At 56.2% G+C, this 20,060-nt stretch overlaps 15 protein-coding genes across 15 annotated transcripts; 9 read left to right on the forward strand and 6 right to left on the reverse strand.

The window, feature by feature from the left end:
• Window positions 1-55: 55 nt before the first annotated feature.
• SSZ1 (Hsp70 protein that interacts with Zuo1p) lies at window positions 56-1,825 on the forward strand (the record flags this gene model as incomplete). Its single annotated transcript, XM_056205746.1, has 1 exon — window positions 56-1,825. The coding sequence occupies one exon, from the start codon at window positions 56-58 to the stop codon at window positions 1,823-1,825; it is 1,770 nt and encodes a 589-aa protein (XP_056061721.1).
• A 16-nt stretch (window positions 1,826-1,841) lies between these two features.
• On the reverse strand, window positions 1,842-2,538 carry GUK1 (guanylate kinase; the record flags this gene model as incomplete). The annotated part of the gene is made up of 2 exons (XM_056205747.1): window positions 1,842-2,395; window positions 2,424-2,538. The coding sequence occupies 2 exons, from the start codon at window positions 2,536-2,538 to the stop codon at window positions 1,842-1,844; spliced, it is 669 nt and encodes a 222-aa protein (XP_056061722.1).
• Window positions 2,539-2,551: 13 nt separating this feature from the next.
• On the forward strand, window positions 2,552-3,098 carry HHF1_1 (Histone H4; the record flags this gene model as incomplete). Its single annotated transcript, XM_056205748.1, has 3 exons — window positions 2,552-2,680; window positions 2,739-3,059; window positions 3,087-3,098. The coding sequence occupies 3 exons, from the start codon at window positions 2,552-2,554 to the stop codon at window positions 3,096-3,098; spliced, it is 462 nt and encodes a 153-aa protein (XP_056061723.1).
• A 463-nt stretch (window positions 3,099-3,561) lies between these two features.
• On the reverse strand, window positions 3,562-5,037 carry MVES1_000893 (uncharacterized protein; the record flags this gene model as incomplete). The annotated part of the gene is made up of 1 exon (XM_056205749.1): window positions 3,562-5,037. The coding sequence occupies one exon, from the start codon at window positions 5,035-5,037 to the stop codon at window positions 3,562-3,564; it is 1,476 nt and encodes a 491-aa protein (XP_056061724.1).
• Window positions 5,038-5,318: 281 nt separating this feature from the next.
• Window positions 5,319-6,274, forward strand: CDC28_1 (cyclin-dependent kinase; the record flags this gene model as incomplete). Its single annotated transcript, XM_056205750.1, has 3 exons — window positions 5,319-5,983; window positions 6,013-6,191; window positions 6,225-6,274. 3 exons carry the CDS (start codon window positions 5,319-5,321, stop codon window positions 6,272-6,274), a joined length of 894 nt encoding a protein of 297 aa, XP_056061725.1.
• Window positions 6,275-6,457: 183 nt separating this feature from the next.
• MVES1_000895 (uncharacterized protein) lies at window positions 6,458-7,069 on the reverse strand (the record flags this gene model as incomplete). The annotated part of the gene is made up of 1 exon (XM_056205751.1): window positions 6,458-7,069. The coding sequence occupies one exon, from the start codon at window positions 7,067-7,069 to the stop codon at window positions 6,458-6,460; it is 612 nt and encodes a 203-aa protein (XP_056061726.1).
• A 369-nt stretch (window positions 7,070-7,438) lies between these two features.
• Window positions 7,439-8,857, forward strand: MVES1_000896 (uncharacterized protein; the record flags this gene model as incomplete). The annotated part of the gene is made up of 1 exon (XM_056205752.1): window positions 7,439-8,857. One exon carries the CDS (start codon window positions 7,439-7,441, stop codon window positions 8,855-8,857), a length of 1,419 nt encoding a protein of 472 aa, XP_056061727.1.
• Window positions 8,858-8,943: 86 nt separating this feature from the next.
• Window positions 8,944-9,985, forward strand: MVES1_000897 (pseudouridine 5'-phosphatase; the record flags this gene model as incomplete). The annotated part of the gene is made up of 7 exons (XM_056205753.1): window positions 8,944-8,994; window positions 9,025-9,054; window positions 9,083-9,185; window positions 9,213-9,446; window positions 9,474-9,727; window positions 9,756-9,792; window positions 9,825-9,985. The coding sequence occupies 7 exons, from the start codon at window positions 8,944-8,946 to the stop codon at window positions 9,983-9,985; spliced, it is 870 nt and encodes a 289-aa protein (XP_056061728.1).
• A 162-nt stretch (window positions 9,986-10,147) lies between these two features.
• MVES1_000898 (uncharacterized protein) lies at window positions 10,148-10,678 on the reverse strand (the record flags this gene model as incomplete). The annotated part of the gene is made up of 1 exon (XM_056205754.1): window positions 10,148-10,678. One exon carries the CDS (start codon window positions 10,676-10,678, stop codon window positions 10,148-10,150), a length of 531 nt encoding a protein of 176 aa, XP_056061729.1.
• Window positions 10,679-10,795: 117 nt separating this feature from the next.
• On the forward strand, window positions 10,796-11,616 carry hob3 (BAR adaptor protein Hob3; the record flags this gene model as incomplete). Its single annotated transcript, XM_056205755.1, has 2 exons — window positions 10,796-11,209; window positions 11,239-11,616. The coding sequence occupies 2 exons, from the start codon at window positions 10,796-10,798 to the stop codon at window positions 11,614-11,616; spliced, it is 792 nt and encodes a 263-aa protein (XP_056061730.1).
• Window positions 11,617-11,727: 111 nt separating this feature from the next.
• On the forward strand, window positions 11,728-13,443 carry PPT1 (protein-serine/threonine phosphatase; the record flags this gene model as incomplete). Its single annotated transcript, XM_056205756.1, has 1 exon — window positions 11,728-13,443. One exon carries the CDS (start codon window positions 11,728-11,730, stop codon window positions 13,441-13,443), a length of 1,716 nt encoding a protein of 571 aa, XP_056061731.1.
• An 86-nt stretch (window positions 13,444-13,529) lies between these two features.
• Window positions 13,530-14,177, reverse strand: MVES1_000901 (uncharacterized protein; the record flags this gene model as incomplete). The annotated part of the gene is made up of 1 exon (XM_056205757.1): window positions 13,530-14,177. The coding sequence occupies one exon, from the start codon at window positions 14,175-14,177 to the stop codon at window positions 13,530-13,532; it is 648 nt and encodes a 215-aa protein (XP_056061732.1).
• A 421-nt stretch (window positions 14,178-14,598) lies between these two features.
• Window positions 14,599-16,445, forward strand: ATP1 (Alpha subunit of the F1 sector of mitochondrial F1F0 ATP synthase; the record flags this gene model as incomplete). The annotated part of the gene is made up of 4 exons (XM_056205758.1): window positions 14,599-14,661; window positions 14,780-14,840; window positions 14,887-14,973; window positions 15,007-16,445. 4 exons carry the CDS (start codon window positions 14,599-14,601, stop codon window positions 16,443-16,445), a joined length of 1,650 nt encoding a protein of 549 aa, XP_056061733.1.
• A 135-nt stretch (window positions 16,446-16,580) lies between these two features.
• DNM1 (dynamin GTPase) lies at window positions 16,581-18,860 on the forward strand (the record flags this gene model as incomplete). The annotated part of the gene is made up of 1 exon (XM_056205759.1): window positions 16,581-18,860. The coding sequence occupies one exon, from the start codon at window positions 16,581-16,583 to the stop codon at window positions 18,858-18,860; it is 2,280 nt and encodes a 759-aa protein (XP_056061734.1).
• Window positions 18,861-18,880: 20 nt separating this feature from the next.
• MVES1_000904 (uncharacterized protein) lies at window positions 18,881-20,010 on the reverse strand (the record flags this gene model as incomplete). The annotated part of the gene is made up of 2 exons (XM_056205760.1): window positions 18,881-19,877; window positions 19,904-20,010. The coding sequence occupies 2 exons, from the start codon at window positions 20,008-20,010 to the stop codon at window positions 18,881-18,883; spliced, it is 1,104 nt and encodes a 367-aa protein (XP_056061735.1).
• Between the last annotated feature and the right edge of the window lie 50 nt (window positions 20,011-20,060).

Here is a 20,060-nt window from a genome sequence, read left to right on the forward strand (position 1 = left end):
TGCACGTGGACTTCTTCGAATTTTTTCGTAGCGTGACGGAACAGCCACGGCGACCATGAGCGGTGCGGTGATTGGCATTAACCTCGGTAATACGTACGGTAGCATTGCATGCATCAATCAGCATGGCCGCGCAGACGTGATTGCAAATGAGAATGGTGAGCGCCAAATTGCTACGCGCATTGCGTTCAACGGCGACCAGGTATACAATGGCAACGAAGCGACGCCGCAGCTGGTGCGCAATGCGCCCAATGTGATTGACCGCTTTGTGAACCTCGTTGGCCGCAGCTTCAGCGAGCTGTCCGAGGATGACGTGAAGCGCAACTCGGCGCAAGTGATCGACGCGCAGGGCACCCCCTCGTTCAAAGTCCAAATCGACGGCAAAGAGACACTGCTTTCTGCGCACGACGTGCTTGTCCGCTTCATCGGCGTGCTCTTTGGTGCCGCAAAAGACTTTATGTCTGGTGTTCCGATCATCGGCACTGTGCTCAGCATTCCGGGCTGGTTCAACGACGCGCAGATCAAGGCCGTGGAGACGGCCGCGACCGACGCTGGCCTCCATGTGCTTCAAATCATTCCCATTCCCGCCGCGGCGCTTGTTGCTTATGGCATCACTGCGCCTGGCCTCGATGGAAGTTTGCCGGCGAACCCCGACGGAGAAGAAGGCAGGCCGTACGCGCCGGAAAAGACGCTCAACAGGAATGTCGTCGTAGTCGACTTTGGCGGCTCTTCTTTTGACGTCACGGTCGTCGCCGCGCGTGCGGGCATTTACGCACTGCTGGCTTACGAGCACGACAAGAGCATCGGCGGTAATGTATTGGACGACCTTTTGGTCCAGTACTTTGCCAAAGAGTTTACCAAAAAGACCAAGGTCACGATCCGCGACGACGACTCGCGCGCGTGGGCAAAACTGCGCAACGAGGCAGAGATGACCAAGCGCGCGCTGAGTGCGAGCAACTCGGCGCCGTGCAGCGTGGAGAGCTTGGCGGAGGGCCTCGACTTTAGCGGCTCGGTCAACCGCATGCGTCTCAACCTGCTCGCCGGGAGCCTCTATTCGCGCGCGCAGGGCAATGTGAAGAAGACAATTGAAGCTGCCAACCTTGACCCGTGCCAGATCGACGAGGTGGTGCTTGTCGGCGGCGCTGCACGTCTTTCGGGCCTCGCCGAGCAGATCAGCTACCTGTTTGCAGAGGACAGCGGCGTGCACATCACCCAGTCGATCGACGCCGACCAGGTGATTGCGCGCGGAAACGCTGTGTATGCACAAATTATTGTCCATCTTCCGAAAGACTCGCCCGAGCGCAAGTTTATCGAGTCGCTCGATAATACGCTTGCCGAGAACAAACAGCAACTCTGCGCCCCTTCGCTCACGCAGCCCATTGGCATTGTGCTCGACGCGCCCGCTGCGGGCGCGCCGGAATATGCGCGCGTGGAGAAGCAAATCGTCGACGGGCAGCTGTTTGTCACCATAGTCCCCACCGAGACGCCGCTGCCCACACGCTGCACGTACCGCTTCCCCACTGCGCAGGGCGCTTCCGCTTCGATGGTGCGCATTGCCAAAGGCACGCCTCTTGTTCGCACGGACATGATAGCGCCGGAGCCTCTGGACGACGACGATGACGACGACGAGCCGCTCGAGCCGGAGGAGGTCAAGACTGCGTATGTGAAGCCGGACAGTTCGCGGCTAGCCGAGCTGGTTGTGCCGCACGCGAAGACGGCCAAGACCATCACCGTGGAGGTGATTGTTTTGAGCGGCGGCCAGGCCACCATCGAGGCCAAGGTCGATGCAGAGACAAACGTCGCTGCGAGCGCCAAGATTGGTGCATAAGCGGATCTACACATATCTACAGTGTCTCGCCGTCGTGCAAGAAAGATTGCTCAGCCGCGTCTTCTTCCATATCGCGCGCTGGCATCGCGTCGCATACCAAGCCGTTTGTCTCGCCGAGACACACGGCGCGCAGCAGTTTGTAGGCGCGATCGAGGTCGTCATTGATAATAATGTAGTCAAATGCACCAGGAGTGCGTGCATTGCGCAATTCATGTATGGCCATACGCAATCGACGGGAAATGGCTTCGTCCGTGTCCGTATTCCGCGATTCCAGTCGCTGTTTCAGGATGGTGTACTGGGGAGGGGAGATAAATACATAGACGGGGTCCAAGTAGGCATGATGCGCCTTGATCAGCTTCACGCCTTGCGTGTCAATGTCCAAAATTGCACGGCGATGCTGCTCGTCCTGCACGCTTTGTACGGCTTTGGCCGTCGTGCCGTACAAGTTGCCGCCAAATTCGGCATGCTCTAGAAATGCGCCTTGGTCGACTAGCGCAAGAAACTCTTCGCGCGGCACAAAATAGTAGGATTTGCCGTCAACCTCGCCGGGGCGCATATGGCGGGTGGTGTCTGTCATGAGTTGGAGGAGGATACGCACGGCTGACGCTGAAGCCGAACTGGGAAGGAAATTCGTCAAAGAGGCGTTTAATCAATGTGCTCTTCCCTACGCCGGATGGGCCGGAGAGCACAATAGGACGGTGCGAGCTGCTCATGGCGCGGGAAGAAATGGAGGTGCAAGCAAGCAAGCGGCCGCGCAAAAGACTCGCCATTCGAGGCCGCGCTGCGCCGCGCCGCGCCGTGGAGGGTCACGTGCGGTGGGACCATGCGCCATTCTTGTTGCCACCATGTCTGGACGTACGTAGGCTGGGAGCGTGCGACGTAAACTAACCACGGGTGTATTTTTGCATTACAGGCGGAAAAGTGTGTACTTTTGCTATGCAGCTTACAGCAGGGTGGTAAAGGTCTTGGAAAAGGCGGCGCAAAGCGCCATCGCAAGATTTTGCGCGACAATATCCAGGGAATCACCAAGCCCGCCATTCGTCGTCTCGCTCGCCGAGGTGGTGTGAAGCGTATTTCCGGTCTTATCTACGATGAGACGCGTGGCGTGCTTAAACTGTTCCTGGAGAATGTGATCCGTGACTCGGTCACGTACACCGAACATGCAAAACGCAAGACGGTGACGTCGCTGGATGTCATTTACGCGCTCAAGCGCCAGGGCCGTACACTTTATGGTGTATGTACATGATGAAACTCACGTTAGTTCGGTGCATAATGGCTTGTAGTGCTGTCGTACGAATTTGTTTCTGTTTGAGTAGTACTTTTTGGTGGCGTACAGGACATCGACATACGCTCGGTGGAAGCCATCGCTTTCGGGATGGGGCCGGCGCAAATGGGTGCCACGTACAGGTAGCCCATGCCGAGCGCCGAGCTGAGGCGCTGGCCACGTACGTGTGTGGGCACAGGAAAGCCCGCGTTGCACAGATGCGATGAACCCGGGGCAATTTGGCTTGATGTAGTAAAAGTCACAATCTTTTGGGGCCATGCAATGTAGTGTTTAAGCAACGTCTGCAACGGCCGATAGTCTGGAAACATTAGGCGCTTGGTACGCTAGCAACGTTGGCACCGGCGTGCTTGGATACGCCGCCCTTGCCTCCTCCAGCGGCATCCTCCACTCCGGAAATGTGGCCAAATTACGGAATGTGCTCTGATCTACATTTGCTAAGCAATCCCCATCGCTACCAGCCAAACAACCCATCCGCAAGACGGCCCAGCAAACTCGCAGGGGGCTGTGTCGGCATCCCCGTTTGCGCCTCTGCATTCCGTGTTGAGTTGCCCGTGCCAACACTGTTCCGCCACAAAGAACTACTTGCGTGCGCAACGGCTTTTAACGGCGATTCCAAAGTAGTAGCCGCGCTATTTTTCGACGGGTGCGCCGCGAGCGCTGCCACGGGCGTGTCCACGACATGTATCGGGCGGCCAATGAGCGGCGTACTTGCACGCTCCTGTGCTGCACTTCCCATAGCGCCCATCGTCCGACCCACAGCAGGCGTGCCTGGTAGCCCTGTAGACGTCTGGGCGTTGCCTTGTCCTGAAAACATGAGCGGCGCATCGAGTCCTTTGACAAGAGACAGTTCATGCACCGCCGGATCCTCCCAGCGCACGCCAATCATACACGCATGAGCAATTGCCTCGCCGCTGCGGCGCACGGCGTGCATGGCCAGATACGGCGCGCGGTACGTGAGGCGTACGATGCTGGGCTGCGTGCCCGTACCTCCGGCCTTGCGCGCGTCGCTTGCTTCCCGCGACGAACTTCCACCAAGGTGCACCTCCTCTGCCTTTTCAAGGCCGCCGATCGTGGTAAACATGTCAATGATGCGACTGGTAAGGTTAGCAGGGAAGCCATACACAAGCACGGCACGTTGTGCAAGTGGTACATCGTCGGTAGGTGCACTGCTCTTCGACTTGCTCGGCTGTGCTGTCACGTTCGGAGACGCACTCGCCAATGTAGTCGCGAAAGAAGGAATCGTTTGTTCGGTCAGATCTCCCAGCGCTTCGGGCGGCGGTGCATCATCGTCGTCCATGGCATTCAAAAATGTATCGGACGGAGGGAATGCAGCACTCCCATTCACCTGCGGCGAAGTCATTGGTCGGACGGACATGGACCGATCCGCATCGTCCATAGCTCGGCGGCTTCCACGCAGGCCTCCGGCCCCAAAGATGCTGCCCTCGCGCATACCTTCCGCGGCAGGGGTCATGTGCGCCGCGTCTATTTCAGCGCTGCGCCCTAGCGATGTGTTGAAAAATGCAGACGAGAAGCGGTGTGTAGGCGACGAGCTTGGCTGCAGCCGAGCCGCACCTTGTAAATCCTTCGCGGAAAGGCTGAGCGAGGTATCTGCTTCACGCGTAGACGGTGGCGATGTCGACTCCAGCGGACGGCCCATGGTACCACTCGGCTGTCGTTCTGCGGTTCCGCGCATCTTGCTAAGGTATCCAGGAAGATAGTGTATCGGCGCCTGGCCAGGCTGCACCGGCGATGGATGCGCGCCAAAGTGCTGGGCTGGAGGCGCGAATTGGCCGTCCGGCAGGGTTTGCTGCGACGGTCCAAACGGTGACTGACCCCATGTCATTGAAGTATTCGGCGTTTGTTGCTGCGTCAGCATGTGGTTTCCAGGCGTCTGTACGCCGAATCCCGTGGGCGTGTTGTTCTGCATCTGGGACTGGGATTGGAGGAATGGAGCTTGGCCTCCAGCTGGTGTCGCGGGGGCTGCACTACCAAAAGCAGCGCTCTCTGCTCCCATGGCATTGGGCGCCGCAAACGCACCCATAGGCTTCTGCTGCCACTGCGTGCTTTGCGCCTGTTGGCCAAACATGTGGATGTGGATCCTTGGGGCAGATGCACAAATAATTCCCCGTGCGACCTCGGCACGTGAGGCGTGGCAGACCAACACAAACGCGTGCGGACCCAAACTCGGTAGCGACACGCTGATCCGCCATGGAGAATTACCAGAAAATCGAAAAGATTGGTGAGGGCACGTACGGTGTTGTATACAAGGCCCGGGACATGACGCCCGGAGCCAACGGACGTATTGTTGCACTGAAAAAGATCCGTCTGGAGGCCGAGGATGAAGGCGTGCCTTCTACTGCGATCCGCGAAATTAGCCTGCTCAAGGAGCTTAAGGATGATAATATTGTGCGCCTCTTGGAGATCATTCATCAGGAGGCCAGGCTGTACCTTGTGTTTGAATTTTTGGACATGGATCTGAAGAAGTACATGGACAATGTATCGAACCAGCCCGAGGGTCTCGGGCCGGACATGGTCATGAAATTCACATACCAGCTTGTGCGTGGGATCTATTTCTGTCACGCACACCGCATTTTGCACCGTGACTTGAAGCCACAGAACTTGTTGATCGACAAGGAAGGAAACTTGAAGCTGGCCGACTTTGGTCTTGCGCGCGCATTTGGTATTCCTCTGCGTACATACACACACGAAGTCGTCACGCTCTGGTACCGCGCTCCGGAAGTTTTGCTTGGCTCGCGCCACTACAACACAGCGATCGACATGTGGTCCGTCGGCTGCATCTTTGCAGAGATGGCGATGCGCACGCCACTTTTCCCAGGCGACTCGGAAATTGATGAAATTTTCCGTATTTTCCGGTACGTTCTTAGCAACCGACTCACACCAGCACTTTGGGCACGCCCAACGACGAGACATGGCCGGGGGTAAAGTCGCTTCCGGACTACAAGAAGTCTTTCCCGCAATGGAGTGGCGTGCCGCTCAAGAAAGCGGTGCCTGCTTTGGACGAGGATGGGCTTGATTTGCTGCGTATGATGCTGATCTATGACCCTTCGGGCCGGATAAGCGGTATGTATTTTACGCTGCACTTGCTAACCGCAGCCAAACGCTCGCTCCACCACCCATACTTTGCGAGTGTCACTGCACACTGACCATACACTCTATGTAGATCTCCTGTTACAGTCTAGTTCGGAATACGTGCGAGCGTTTCCATGCATACTTGGTTGGTGCTCTCGTATAACTACGGCACTGTATAAGGTATTTCCCGGCGTGTTATACATTGTGCCATAAAAAGTTGCGCAAGCCATTCCATTTGTCCGAGAGAATATACAAGTCTAGGTGTCAGTCTCATACCACAAATAATACGCACAGTCCATACTGTTGACAAGACCTCCGTTGAGTTTCTGGCGACGGAACATAAAGAGCCACATAACCCATCCCCACACAAGCGCAGCAAAGATTCGGTGTGCGTTGTTGTTAATGGGAATGACTTTGTTGGCGGGGTAGTTCGGCGGCACAGGCTCACGCGGCAAAAGCGACGCAATGCAGCGGCCGACACAGTACAGCACAATCTGCTCGTTCACCGGCGTCCGCTCGCCAAACATGTACCAGCCGCCGACAAAGCCAGCGAGAAACACTTGGATGCCCGTGTTTTTGCCTTTATCTTTGCCGGTACTAAACATATCACGCTGCACCAATAAAAATGACTTGTAAATGAGCACGTATAAGGCAAGGCGTGTCGCATGTTGCCGAGTCGCCTGCAAAATTTTGTTCATTTTTTGGCTTGGGGTGCCTGATCCGAAAAGGAATGTCATGACAAGCGCGTGTGGGAAACGGATCTTGGTGCCGTAGACCAACCCATTGCGGGCACCTTTGACTAGAGCGAGGACATCATGATTCGCTGGGTTAAGAATAAATCGTGTCAGTGTCGCTTGAACGCCCGCCATGGTTTGGCCAAAATTTCAGACGACTGTGGGTTTCTCGCTAGAGCCCGTCTGGTGGCCTGCACCCACACCAATGCCACGTGGTAGTCAGTCAGGCTAAACAGCCTTCAGCCACATACCAGACGCTGACTAACTTACGTACAAACGCACCAATCCAACACTGATTTCCTAAACTAGATGTGGGTCATTAAAGTGTCGCGCACTGGCATGCAGAATTTGATGGGGCCTCTCCGGCTCGCGCTGCCTCTTACCGACACACGTTCCCTTGTAGAAGACGCCAGGGACTGGCTCCCTCCCAGCGCTTGAATGATGAAGACTCATCACGGTATGTTGGCACGACGCGCACCGTCCAAGCCCTGCAGGGCCCAAGAGATGTACCTTTTCCCGCAGAGCGGCGATAATGTCAACCAACCTAATGTCACGCTCCGTTGGAACCCCAAATGCTTCAGTGATAAAACGCTAAACCTGTACCTCTATGCTCCGGACCAGCCACAAGCCGTCCTCCCTATACATGGGTGGCTTGGAATTTCCTCTTCTGAAGGGGCCGCAAATGTTAACCTGAACCCCCAATGGTGGAATAAAACGGCTAATGCCAAAATGAATCTGCAATTTGTCCCTTCGGGCTCGCAGCCCTGGGAAACTAAATACCCCGTTAGCCGCAGCTGGACTGCCTCTGTTCCAGAACAGGCGCCGAATGGGTTCGGCTCCGTGGGCTCGTCACAGTACATTACGAATTTTGGCCATACCTCAGGGAACCTTGGCTCCGGCGAACTCGCTGCTGCAATTGTTGTACCTGTTGTTGTTGTCCTTGCTTTAGTGGCTGCCGCATTTGTGTGGCACAAGCAGCGTGCCGATAAGCGCGCCGTTGCACACGCGGAAAGTGTCCGCAAATCGCTGTATGCTGGAGCCTCTACGCCATCCATGCAGCAGTCAATGACGCAGCCCGCAAGCGTGATTGATACCGCCAATTCGTACTATGCGAACCCATATGCGTACTCTACAAATGCCCCGATATATGCGTCTCCTGTTAACGATATTAAGGAATCCTCCGACTCTTTGCCCTCTTCCCAATCTATCCAGGTCTCGCAGGATGTTTCCCCAGACGTTTCACTGGAGCAGAGCATCTTGCCGCGAGCAGCGCCTGTGCTGCAGGAAGACACGAGGCGCAAGCGCAAGAGCCACAGGCATTCTCGCGAGCCTCGTCAGTACTACAGCAACTCGGATCTGTACGACAAAACGGGCGGACGGCGCAGGTCGCGCTCTCGTCGGAGCATCGTAGATGCAAATTATGCGCGCTCGATGTCGCCTGACAATTTCCGCGAGCTTCCGCGCACGACTTGGCCGGAAGACGCGCCGGACCCTCCCGAGCCCGTGCCCAAAGATTACCACCGCATTGAGTTACTCGATGCGCCCATGCCGCCGGTAAAAGACGTTACTGCGATTGATATGAGCGCTATCCCGCCGTCGATGCAGCGATACGTGAAAGCCGACGGCCGCGAGCCATACACGTTTATGGACGGACAAAATACGCGTGTGAGTTCAGATGCAGTCGGCAACTGGTCACGGCACGAAAAAGTATCCGCCTACCTTGCGCAACTTCCCACCTTTGAAAGTGCCCCAGAAGGATCACATTTTACCAGTCTCTCGGAGCTAGCACCGCAGGATGAGGTCGCCTCTCGCCGATTTTCCGACGCGTCTGCCCGCACGGCCAGGAGTCGTGCTCACTCGGTGGGCAGCGCGACGAATGCATTTCACGATGCGAGCGAAGATGTCGATTTTCACTACCACTAGTCTTTTCGGTATCCCTAGTTTATACCCGTTCTGTCTCGCTTCGAATATAGTTTGTGGAGTGGAGTAGTGTGGTTGGTGCTTCTGCGATGTCCGATACGTCGCCTGAGTTGAGCAATGTCCGCGCCGTGCTGTTCGATGTACGCTATTCCATGCACTGCTTACCATAGATGGACGGCCTGCTTATTGATAGCGAGAGGGTATGCACATGCAGTGCACTGATCCCAGATTTACACCGACGTGGTGAACCAAATTTTGAAGCCGTACGGCAAAGAACAGACGTGGGAAATCAAGTCGAAGCTCATGGGAAAACCCGAGCGCCCAGCGACGTGTATGTACATTGTAAATCTAACGCAAGTGGTGCTGCTTAGCGAAGTATGGCCGCCACGTCCTGGGAACAAGGAGGACGAGGCGCGCGGCTACAGCGGCGAATGTCCATTTACTTTGGACGATTTCCTAGCGGAACGCAATGCAAAATTGCTCCCAGCATTTGAAAAGGTGCCGCCAATGCCTGGTGCACTGCGTCTTGTGCAGCACCTTGCACACCACAATATCCCTATATGTGTTGCTACTGGGAGCAAGCGGCACAATTGTACGTACACTGCTCCGCTAACGCGAGTCAATATAAAGGCGCGCGCAAACGCCGACATTTTTGCGCCCTTTGGCGAGCGTGTCGTGTGTGGGGATGACGCAGACCTGCAACGTGGAAAGCCCAGTCCCGATGTGTTTCTTCTTGCAGCGCACCGCGGTCTCGGTATTCAAGACACGCCGGCAGGGAAGGAATGGCTCCGAACGATACGCTTGCCCGGTGAGGAACACGACGGCAAGTTTCTCGGTGGCGAAGGGCAGGTGCTTGTCTTCGAGGACGCACTGGTACGTCCTTCTTTACGCTTACATATAGCCGGGCGTGCAGGCAGGCCTTTCTGCGGGAATGAAAGGTACGTGTTTGAGCGAATGCTGACGCATGCAGTGGTATGGGTGCCAGATCCAAACGTGTGTATTTATGGGTATATTAACGCGCAGCTATGCCAAATCACAAAGGAAGGGCCGCCTGTTGGTGCAGACCAAGAGCTACGGTCCTTGGAAGACTTCCAGCCTGAGCAATGGGGCTTGCCCCCTTTTGAGAGGTAGCTTGTTACGCCGCGCGAATCTCGCCGGAATGCACTGCCTCTCCATTGTCTTTTGGCTCCTCAAACTCCGCAAAGTCAGTGCCTACAGGAGTCGCACTCGCAGCCTGCTGCAGATAAGAGGGAATTTCGAGCTCTTGCTCTACAGGCTCCTGCTCGCTGTCTGTTAGTCGTAGCTCATCACGTACAGCGCCTCCAGTTCTGCCTCTAGCTCCGCCTCATCGATATCGTCCGGCACGCCATAACTGCGCGACATGGTCTCCTGGAGCGCACCAGACTGCTCCATCAAGTCTTCCATCTCGTCTTGGATTTGCTCGATCTTATCAATATCAAGTTTGCCATACGTTTTGCGCAAGTCTTTGTTTGCGTGCTGCATGGCGTCCACAGTGGCCATAGTGTTGCGCAAATTCTCTGTAGTCATCATGCTCTGTTCCATATTGAAACTTTGCTGGTAAAGCTGCTCCATTTGCGACTCATACAGGCGCTTTTGCCGCAAAATGCGCATCGCCCGCTGCTGGACCGCATTCTTGCCAGGACCATCACGCATACGCTTCATTTGGTCGCGGTACCGCGCAAGTTCCGCATCGAGACTCTTAACCTTATCTTTTGTGGTACCTACACGCGCATCCGTGTTCGAAATTGCCTGCTGCAAGTCGGGCTTGGGCTGGTTCTGTGCGTACCCAAAAAAACGGTACATGGTGCGTGGCAAAAGCGGCGTGTGCGCGAGGCTGTGGAGTGCATAGGAAATACACGTTACTTCCTATACTGCTGCGTACCCAACGAGCACCGCGCCCGGCGCTTCTCGATTGTCGCCATGTCGTGGGGAGGTTTTAAGAAGTCGATAAACCGTGCGGGCACGCAGCTTATGCAAAAAACGGGCCAGTTGGAGCGCTCGGAAGATGTGCGGTTCAAAGAAGAGGAGAAAAAATACCGCGAGTTTGAGAAACACGCTACAGCGCTGCTAAAGTGTTCGCGTGAGTATCTCGACTCGATCCGCTTGATGGCAGCATCGCAAGCACGCATAGGAGACACGATCGAGGGGTTCTATTCAGATTCATCTGAGGCCGCTATGGTTGCCAGCACGTATAAACGCGCAGTGGAGGAGCTGGATGCGAGGACGGCGAAAGAGCTGGACGTTCCGTACCGTGCCACTGTGCTCGACCCTATTGGAAAGCTGTGCAGCTATTTCCCGGAAGTGAACAAAGTGATTGAAAAGCGTGGCCGCAAGGTACGTAGCACACTATTGGCTAACCGCAGCTGCTCGACTACGACGCGTACCGTTCCAAGTACAAGAAGCTCGCCGATAAGCCCAGCGACGATGCGTCGAAACTTCCACGCGCCGATCGCGAATACAACGAGGCCAAGCTCGTGTTTGAAGCGCTAGACCACCAACTGATGATTGAGCTGCCGCAACTTGTGGATATGCGTGTGCCGTACTTGGATCCCTCGCTGGAGATGATGGTACGAACGCAAGTCAAGTTTGCACAAGAAGGCTACGAGCAACTCGGTAGCGTCCAGCGCTACTTCCCCGATCCAATCCGCGATCAATACGCTGCTGGACAGCTGGACACGCAAGTAGAGGGTGTCTTGCAAGAGATGCGTGGTTTGTCCATCTGCGGCGGTGCTGCTCCGTAGAATTGTGTATTGTGAATTTCCCTATTATCAACGCCGTCTGCCGCGTGGCTATTTTTTTTCCAATTGCGTCCGGCAGTGTTATTTCTTCCGGGGCACCATATTGGTCATCGTATGAGTTTTGCGTCAACATCCCCAGGCGCTACATCCGCTGCACCAAGCTCCGACAGCACCGCGCATGCTTCCAACGATGTTGTCGATCAGGACACGCCCATGTCGCCGGAGGAACGCAAGCAGAAAGCGCTGGAGGCTAAGAACGCTGGGAATCGTTACTTTTTGAAAGACGACTTTTCGCAAGCGAAAGTGCTTTATTCTCAATCGATTGCTTTGGATCCTAATGTGGCTGCCGTGTACAGCAACAGGGCCGCATGCGAGCTCAAGCTGGAGCAGCATGGCCTTGCGGTGGAAGACGCTACGAAGGCAATCGAGCTGGATCCTTCGTTTGCGAAAGGATACTACCGCCGCGCGTCTGCACTCCTCTCCATTTTAGATCCTAAAGGCGCGCTACCAGATTTGCGCATGGTGATCAAGTTGGAGCCAAGCAACCGTATTGTCCGCTCACAACTGGAAGCAACCCAAAAACTCGTACGACGCATGGAACTCGAAAAGGCGATCCGAATGGATCCTGGTCCCCCGCCGAGTGCGACAGCGATTGAACACCTGCAGCATGGTACCGGTAATACTGAAATACGACCCGACTACGACGGCCCGCGCCTTTTGACCGACACAAAAGATGGCACGCGAACCACTGCGCCTGTGGATGGCAAGCCTTTCCTGGGCCAAATCGACGCTGCGTTTATCGAAAACATGATTGAACACTTCAAGGAAGGGAAAAGAATTCCGAACGGGATGGCGTGGGCGATTATCCTAGGAGCACTGCGTGCTTTTGAAAAAGAACCGACAATGGTGGACTATACAGTTGAGCCTGGAACGACGATCGATGTTGTGGGTGACACACATGGCCAATTCTACGACTTTATTCACATTCTTTCGTTGACAGGCCCGCCGTCCGACACGCATGCCGTGCTGTTCAACGGCGACTTTGTCGACCGTGGCTCGTGGTCCGTGGAAATTGCGCTCACTATCTACGCGTACAAATGGCTTTACCCCAAGACGACGCTGGTAAATCGGGGGAACCACGAGACAAGCGATATGAACAAGGTGTATGGATTCGAGGGCGAGTGCAAGGCCAAGTTTGGCGGCGAGTTCACCTTCAAATTGTTTACCGAGTCATTCATCGCGATTCCGCTCGCAACGCTGATCACCTCACCGACTGCGCCTTTGCCCGCCGATGCGCTTCCCAAAGAAGCGAGCAATTCTTTGGCACAAACCAAGCCGATCCTAGACAAGGCGACACAGCGGAAGCGCTTCTTTGTCGTGCACGGCGGTCTGTTTAGCGAAGACAATGTCACGTTTGAAGACATCCAAAAAGTGGACCGCTTCAAAAAGCAGCAGCCTGGCCAGGATGGCCTTATGATGGAACTGCTTTGGAGCGATCCACAAACTGCGCCTGGACGCGGACCGAGCAAGCGCGGGGTGGGTTTTGGGTTTGGCCCCGATATCACGCGCGCGTGGTGCGAACTGAATGGCGTGTGTGCTGTGCTGCGCAGCCACGAAGTGCGCCAAGGCGGCTATGCCGAAGAGCACAATGGTCTTTGCTGTACCGTGTTCTCTGCGCCGAATTATTGCGACTCTGCGGGGAACCTTGGCGCGTTTGCACGCATTGATGACAAAGGAACTCTTGTATGGCGCACATTTGAGGCGAAGCCGCACCCCAACATTCGTCCTATGGCATATGCTAATGGCCCCATGGGCGGCCTTCTTGCGTGATGGAAGCGATGGCATCGAAGCGACACGCTTTCTATACCCATCAGGACGAGCAAAAATAGACGAACAATCCAAAAGTTCACTCCTATCTACCGATCTCTATCAACAGCGCCGAGTGTAAGAGCATCCACACGAACGCGGGTATATGGCTGCTTGTGCGTAATCACTTTGCGGTATCCCTTGCGGCGCTTGAATTTCACGATGCGTTCCAAAGGCCCTTTGGTGTGCTCTACTACGACGCACCGGACGCACACCACATCAGCTGGCAGCGTTGCACCGACATGTGCAAGACCCGACGGCAGCAGCTGTGCAGCCCAAGAAGGAGAAAATGGCGTGACCGACGCCGGCTCGGCATTTTTTGTATCCGTAGACACCATATCCACACGAACGGTCTTGTCCCCATCATTCTGCTGCACAAGGACTAACGGAAATCGGCCGCCTTGCGCCTTGCGCCTGCCCGATGCAGGATCTTGGGCGCGGAGCGTGTAGTTTCGACTGCCTACTTCGTGCACGCGGTCGAGCTCGAGGACGTCGCCGACTTCGACACCCCGCAAACGTGGCAGTGTGATCAGATCAGATAATGCCAAAACAAATGTGCGCCCTGTAATAGAGGCAACGACGTAATGATCTGGCTGCGAGCGGAGAAGCTCAAGCACCTTTGGCACATCTTGCACTTGCTCCGTCATTTGGCCAAACGTCGCATTGGCAGCGACAGCCGGCGCAGCTTGCGACAGCATACGCAGCGCACTGCAAGGGGGTATAGGAGGCAGTATTCGCGGCACACGTGCCCGCCCAGTCGCGCTGAGGAGCGGGCGTACCGCCGGCGCGCGCAAGAAGCTGGCCATCGCTGCTCCAAAGTGCGCACAGCGCTGTTCCTTTGCGCTTCTTCACGATCCAGCACGTGACCACGCGTGGCTGCTGCGCTGGCCGGAACGATCCGACCAGCCGATACACGCGGATGCGATATTTCCCCTACAGCTGCACAATTTGTCCAATGGGTGTTTTGCAGGTCCGGGCTGCATCCACAGCCGTGCCCGGCCGCGCTGGCAGTTCCGCGGCGCGGCCCGGCCGCCCTTCTCGACAACTACCCTTTTTACGGCAACGGGCCTTGTTCTTGACCTTTTACCACTGTCCTACTCCACCTGAGAACTGGTCGCAATGCTCGCTAGGTCTTCCGGCATTGCATTCGCTAACCTTACCCGCGCTTCTATCGCGGCTACGGTACGTATCCCATTTACTCCTTTGCCCGCTTCGCTATCCGCTGCGGTGATGTGCCATGCGGGGCGGGAGATTTGTTGATGTGAATACGATGCTGACCTCGATCTTTTCTCTGCCACAGGCTCGCCGCAGCATTCCCGCTGTCGCCTTTTCTGCTCGCCACTATGCGACTGCCAAGGCTTGTACGTTGATGATCACGCTGATAGGATTCGATCTAACACAAAACAGCCGCTTCGGAGGTGAGCGCTATTCTTGAGCAGCGCATCGCTGGTGCGTCTGCCAACTTTGATGCCGAAGAGACTGGCCGTGTGCTTAGTGCGTATATCTAAACGTCCCTGCTAACCGTAGCCATCGGTGACGGTATTGCCCGCGTCTATGGTCTTCGCAACGTCGAGGCCGAGGAGATGGTTGAGTTCGCATCCGGTGTTCGCGGCATGGCTTTGAACTTGGAGCCCGACAATGTCGGTGTCACCATCTTTGGCTCTGACCGTGACATCAAGGAGGGTGACACTGTCAAGCGTACGGGCGCGATTGTTGACGTCCCCGTCGGACCTGGTCTTCTTGGCCGTGTCGTCGATGCCCTGGGCAACCCTATCGACGGCAAGGGCCCCATTGAATCCGTCGAACGCCGCCGTGCTTCGGTGAAGGCTCCCGGTATTCTTCCCCGTCAGTCGGTCCACGAGCCCATGGAGACTGGCTACAAGTCGGTCGACGCCATGGTGCCCATTGGCCGTGGCCAGCGTGAGCTGGTCATTGGTGACCGTCAGACTGGTAAGACTGCCCTGGTGCTTGACACCATCCTGAATCAGCTTCGCTGGAACGAAAGCGGCGACGAAAAGAAGAAGCTTAGCTGCATTTACGTCGCTGTTGGTCAGAAGCGTTCTACTGTCGCCCAGCTTGTGCAGGTGCTCGAGCAGCGCGATGCTCTTAAGTACACCAGCATTGTCGCTGCCACCGCCTCGGATGCTGCTCCTCTGCAGTATCTCGCTCCTTTCACCGGCTGCTCTATCGGCGAGTGGTTCCGTGACAATGGCAGGCACGCGCTCGTCATCTTTGACGACTTGTCTAAGCAGGCTGTTGCCTACCGTCAAATGTCGCTCTTGCTTCGTCGTCCTCCGGGTCGTGAGGCGTACCCTGGTGATGTTTTCTACCTTCACTCGCGTCTTCTCGAGCGCGCTGCCAAGATGTCTGACAAGATGGGCTCTGGCTCCATGACTGCCCTTCCCATCATTGAGACCCAGGGTGGTGACGTCTCTGCTTTCATTCCGACCAATGTCATTTCCATTACCGACGGTCAGATTTTCCTGGAGGCTGAGCTCTTCTTCAAGGGTATCCGTCCCGCCGTCAATGTCGGTCTCTCGGTCTCTCGTGTTGGTTCCGCCGCCCAGACCAAGGTGTACAAGGCCGTTGCTGGTTCGCTCAAGCTCTACCTTGCCCAGTACCGTGAATTGGCTGCCTTTGCCCAGTTCGGCTCCGATCTTGATGCCTCCACGCGCTACACGCTTAGCCGTGGTGCGCGTCTCACGGAGCTGCTCAAGCAGCCCCAGTACCACCCTCTGGCCACCGAGATTCAGGTTCCGATTTTGTTTGCCGGTGTTCGTGGTCTCCTTGACGACGTCCCTGTTAACAAGATTGTCGAGTGGGAGAACGTCTACCATGACGAGCTCGCGAACCAGTCCGATCTCCTCAAGGAGATCACCAAGGGTTCCATGACCAAGGAGCTTGAGGAGAAGATTAACGCGTCGGTCAAGAACAGCGTCTCTTCCTTCCTTGGCAACCCGAACTAGGATGGCATAGCTTGCACTTCCATAGTCTCGTTACTGCGATGAATGCATTCTTGCAGCACCGATTGGGCGCTCTGTCGGCCGAGGGACGTTGCACGACAGTGTTGGATTTCGGCGCTTGGCAGAAGGTAGTTAGGGATGGATGTCGATCTTATAAAGGTGGTAAATCGGCTCCAAGAGACGTTTACCACGATTGGTGGCCACAGTGTGGACCTACCGCAATGTGTAGTCGTTGGATCGCAGTCGTCTGGTAAGTCGAGTGTGCTGGAAACGATTGTGGGCCGCGACTTTTTACCACGCGGCAATGGTATTGTGACGCGCCGCCCGCTCGTGCTCCAGCTAATCCACCTATCTCCTGGCACAGACTGCGAGCAGACGGAAGAATACGGCGAGTTTTTGCACTTGGACCGTCGTTTCTTTGATTTTGACTCGATCCGCAGCGAAGTCGAGAGCGAGACATACCGCGTCGCGGGCCAAAACAAAGGGATCTCGAAGCAGCCGATCCACCTCAAGATATACAGCCCAAATGTGATCAATCTCACTCTTGTTGACTTGCCGGGCCTTACCAAGATTCCTGTGGGGGACCAGCCCTCGGACATTGAGCGCCAGATCCGCTCCTTGGTCACCGACTACATTTCCAAGCCAAACTGCATTATCATGGCGGTGAGCCCTGCCAATGTAGACCTGGCCAACTCGGACAGCTTGAAATTAGCACGCGCGGTCGACCCTCAGGGCAGGCGCACGATTGGCGTGCTGACCAAGTTGGATTTGATGGACAATGGCACCAACGCGCTCGACATCTTGACGGGGCGTGTGTATCCCTTGAAACTGGGCTTTATTGGCGTGGTGAACCGTTCGCAGCAAGATATCAACAGCAATGTACCGCTGGGTGAGGCGCGCCGCGCTGAGGAAGAGTTTTTCCATTCGCACCTTGCGTACCGGAATATTGCGCACCGCTGCGGGACCAAGTATCTTGCCAAAACACTGAACCACGTCCTCATGAACCATATCCGCGAAAGGCTCCCCGATATGAAGGCGCGCCTGAATACGCTCATGGGCCAGGCGCATCAGGAGCTCTTGTCTTTTGGCGATGCAACATTTATGGGCGACCAACACCGCGGCACGCTGATCCTGAAGCTCATGACGCAGTTTGCACGCGATTTTGTCGCGTCCATCGACGGCACAGCATTTGACATCTCTACCAAAGAACTCTGCGGCGGCGCGCGCGTCTACTACATTTTCCAGGACGTGTTTGGCCACGCGCTCAACTCGGTCAATCCCACGCAAAACCTCACCGTGCAAGACATCCGCACCGCGATCCGCAACTCGACCGGCCCCCGCCCAAGCTTGTTTGTGCCCGAGGCCGCGTTCGAATTGCTCGTCAAGCCGCAGATTCGGCTCTTTGAGCCACCGAGTCTGCGCTGTGTCGAGTTGGTGTACGAGGAGCTGATGAAAATTTGCCATAACTGCTCGGGCAAAGAGCTGCAGCGCTTCCCGCGCCTCCAAGCACTGCTCATCGAAGTTGTGTCCGACTTGCTTCGCGAGCGTCTAGGGCCGACGTCGGAGTATGTAAAGAGCCTGATTGATATTCAAGCCGCTTACATTAACACAAGCCACCCCGCGTTTGTGCAGGACTCGGCCAACATTGCCACGCGCGTGCGCAACGCACAACCAAGCAAGGTTGCCGAGCATGTCAAGCGCGAGGCAGCGCTGGACTCGGACTTGAGTGGCGCGGCCTCGGAAGACCTGGCCGACGAGCGGAACAAGAAGGGTGTCACGGCGAACGGCACTGCGCGCAGTTACGCGCCCAAACACCGCACTACAGAAGGCGCCGTGTGCCGTCCGCGTGCAGAGCACACGACCCAACCAGAAGAGATTGGCCCTGCTGGGCAACGCGAGTCCTTCCTTAACTACTTTTTCGGCGGTTCCGCGAGCATGCCGATCCATGAGCCCAACGGAAGTGCCACAGGCTTTGGTGTGAGAAGCGCGCCGGAGCCAAAGCCCAACTTGATGGCTGGCCGCGTCGGCCTGGAAGGCAGCAGTGCTGCGTTTGACATGAAGAGCCTCGACCAGTACCTCGAGGCGGATCCCGTGGACGATGAAGTGCAGCTGTCGGAGCGCGAAGCGCTCGAAGTGAACCTCATCCGCCAGCTGATCACGTCCTACTTCAGCATTGTCCGCCAATCGATCCAGGATCTGGTGCCCAAAGCGGTGATGCACCTCTTGGTCAACTTTTCGCGCGAAACGATCCAGAACCGCTTGGTGATCAATTTGTACAAAGAGTCGCTCTTTGAGCATTTACTCCACGAGGACGAAGCGCTGACGCGCGAGCGCAAACGCATCCAAACGCTTCTGGACGCGTACAAGGAAGGATTCAACGCCCTGTCCGACATTGGCTTCCCCCCATCGCGTTCATAAAAAAAAGAGCTAGTGTACATCTACTTGCGCGATTTGCGCCTCTGCTCGCGCATTGCCTTTTTGAATTTATGTGTAGACGCAGGGCCCGCAATGACCTCTGCGCCATCCCGCTCGCTGTTTTGCTGCGCGCGCGAAATGGTTGATGGGCGCTTGGCACGCTGCTCGAGCAGCCCGTAGACATCATTTCCATCCCCGCGCTTCCGGCGGCGCGTATCGCGCTCAGAACCACGCAGCAAATCGCCAAACTCTTCTTCCACACCCCCGCCAATGCGTTTGCCATCCGCCGAGAGGCCAAGTCCGCCGAGCGCCACATCTTGCTCGTCGCGGCGCCGGCGCTTGGCATCGCGCTTGCTCATCGACACACGCTTGAAGTTCTCTTCCTCAAACTCTTCCATGCGGCGCAATGCGCGCGCGCGCGATGATCCAGCAGCGCCAATCGCTTTGCCGCCGCCGACACCACTCGTGCTTGTCTCGTACGGATTAGACGACATGCCCGCGGCGAGGTCGGCCAAGAGCGCCGCGTTCCGCGACGGCTGGCGCTCTTTGCTGCGGCTCTTGCGCGACTGGCGCGCATCGGGGTCAAAGACTACGGGTGCGACCTTGGGCGGTCGGTACACAGCCGCCTCTTGTTCGTCTGCGCGCTGTGCGTCCGCAAGGCGTTTCGCTGTGGCCTGTGCCGCGAAGGTTTCTGGATTCGGCCTGAAATCCATCGCATCGAATTCCTCGCCGTGTTCTTCTGTAGCGACATGTGTCTCGCGCTTTTGCGCATTTGCAGCGCGCAGCAGCTTTTCGACTTGGTTCTTTAGCCGCGCTTCCATGGGGCGCATTTTCTCCAGCAAGAGTCGTAGCTTCACGAGGCGCTCAACGTACGTGGTGCCAGTCTCATCTGCAAGTGATTTTCCACTCATGCGGTGGGCACAAAGGAAGGCCATATGCTGAATATAGGAGAGTAATGCATCGACCTTGACCGTGAGCAACGAAATGCCGTCGGGAAAGAGCAAGTCGTCTCTGTCGGTACTATGGTGAGCGCGAGGAGGACATACCCTAATGCACAGTTATTTACATCAAAACAAATATCTTCCACATTCTTGCGCAGCGACGACGCGAGCTGCGTGAATCGCTGTGCTTCTGCGAGCGCGCCGTTGCTCATGGCGTGAAGTCAACCAAAAAAAATTTCACGTGACTTCGAGTCGAGGCCCG

The sequence above is a fragment of the Malassezia vespertilionis genome, chromosome 2 (assembly GCF_029542925.1).
Source record: "Malassezia vespertilionis chromosome 2, complete sequence".
Taxonomy (NCBI): Eukaryota; Fungi; Basidiomycota; class Malasseziomycetes; order Malasseziales; family Malasseziaceae; genus Malassezia; species Malassezia vespertilionis.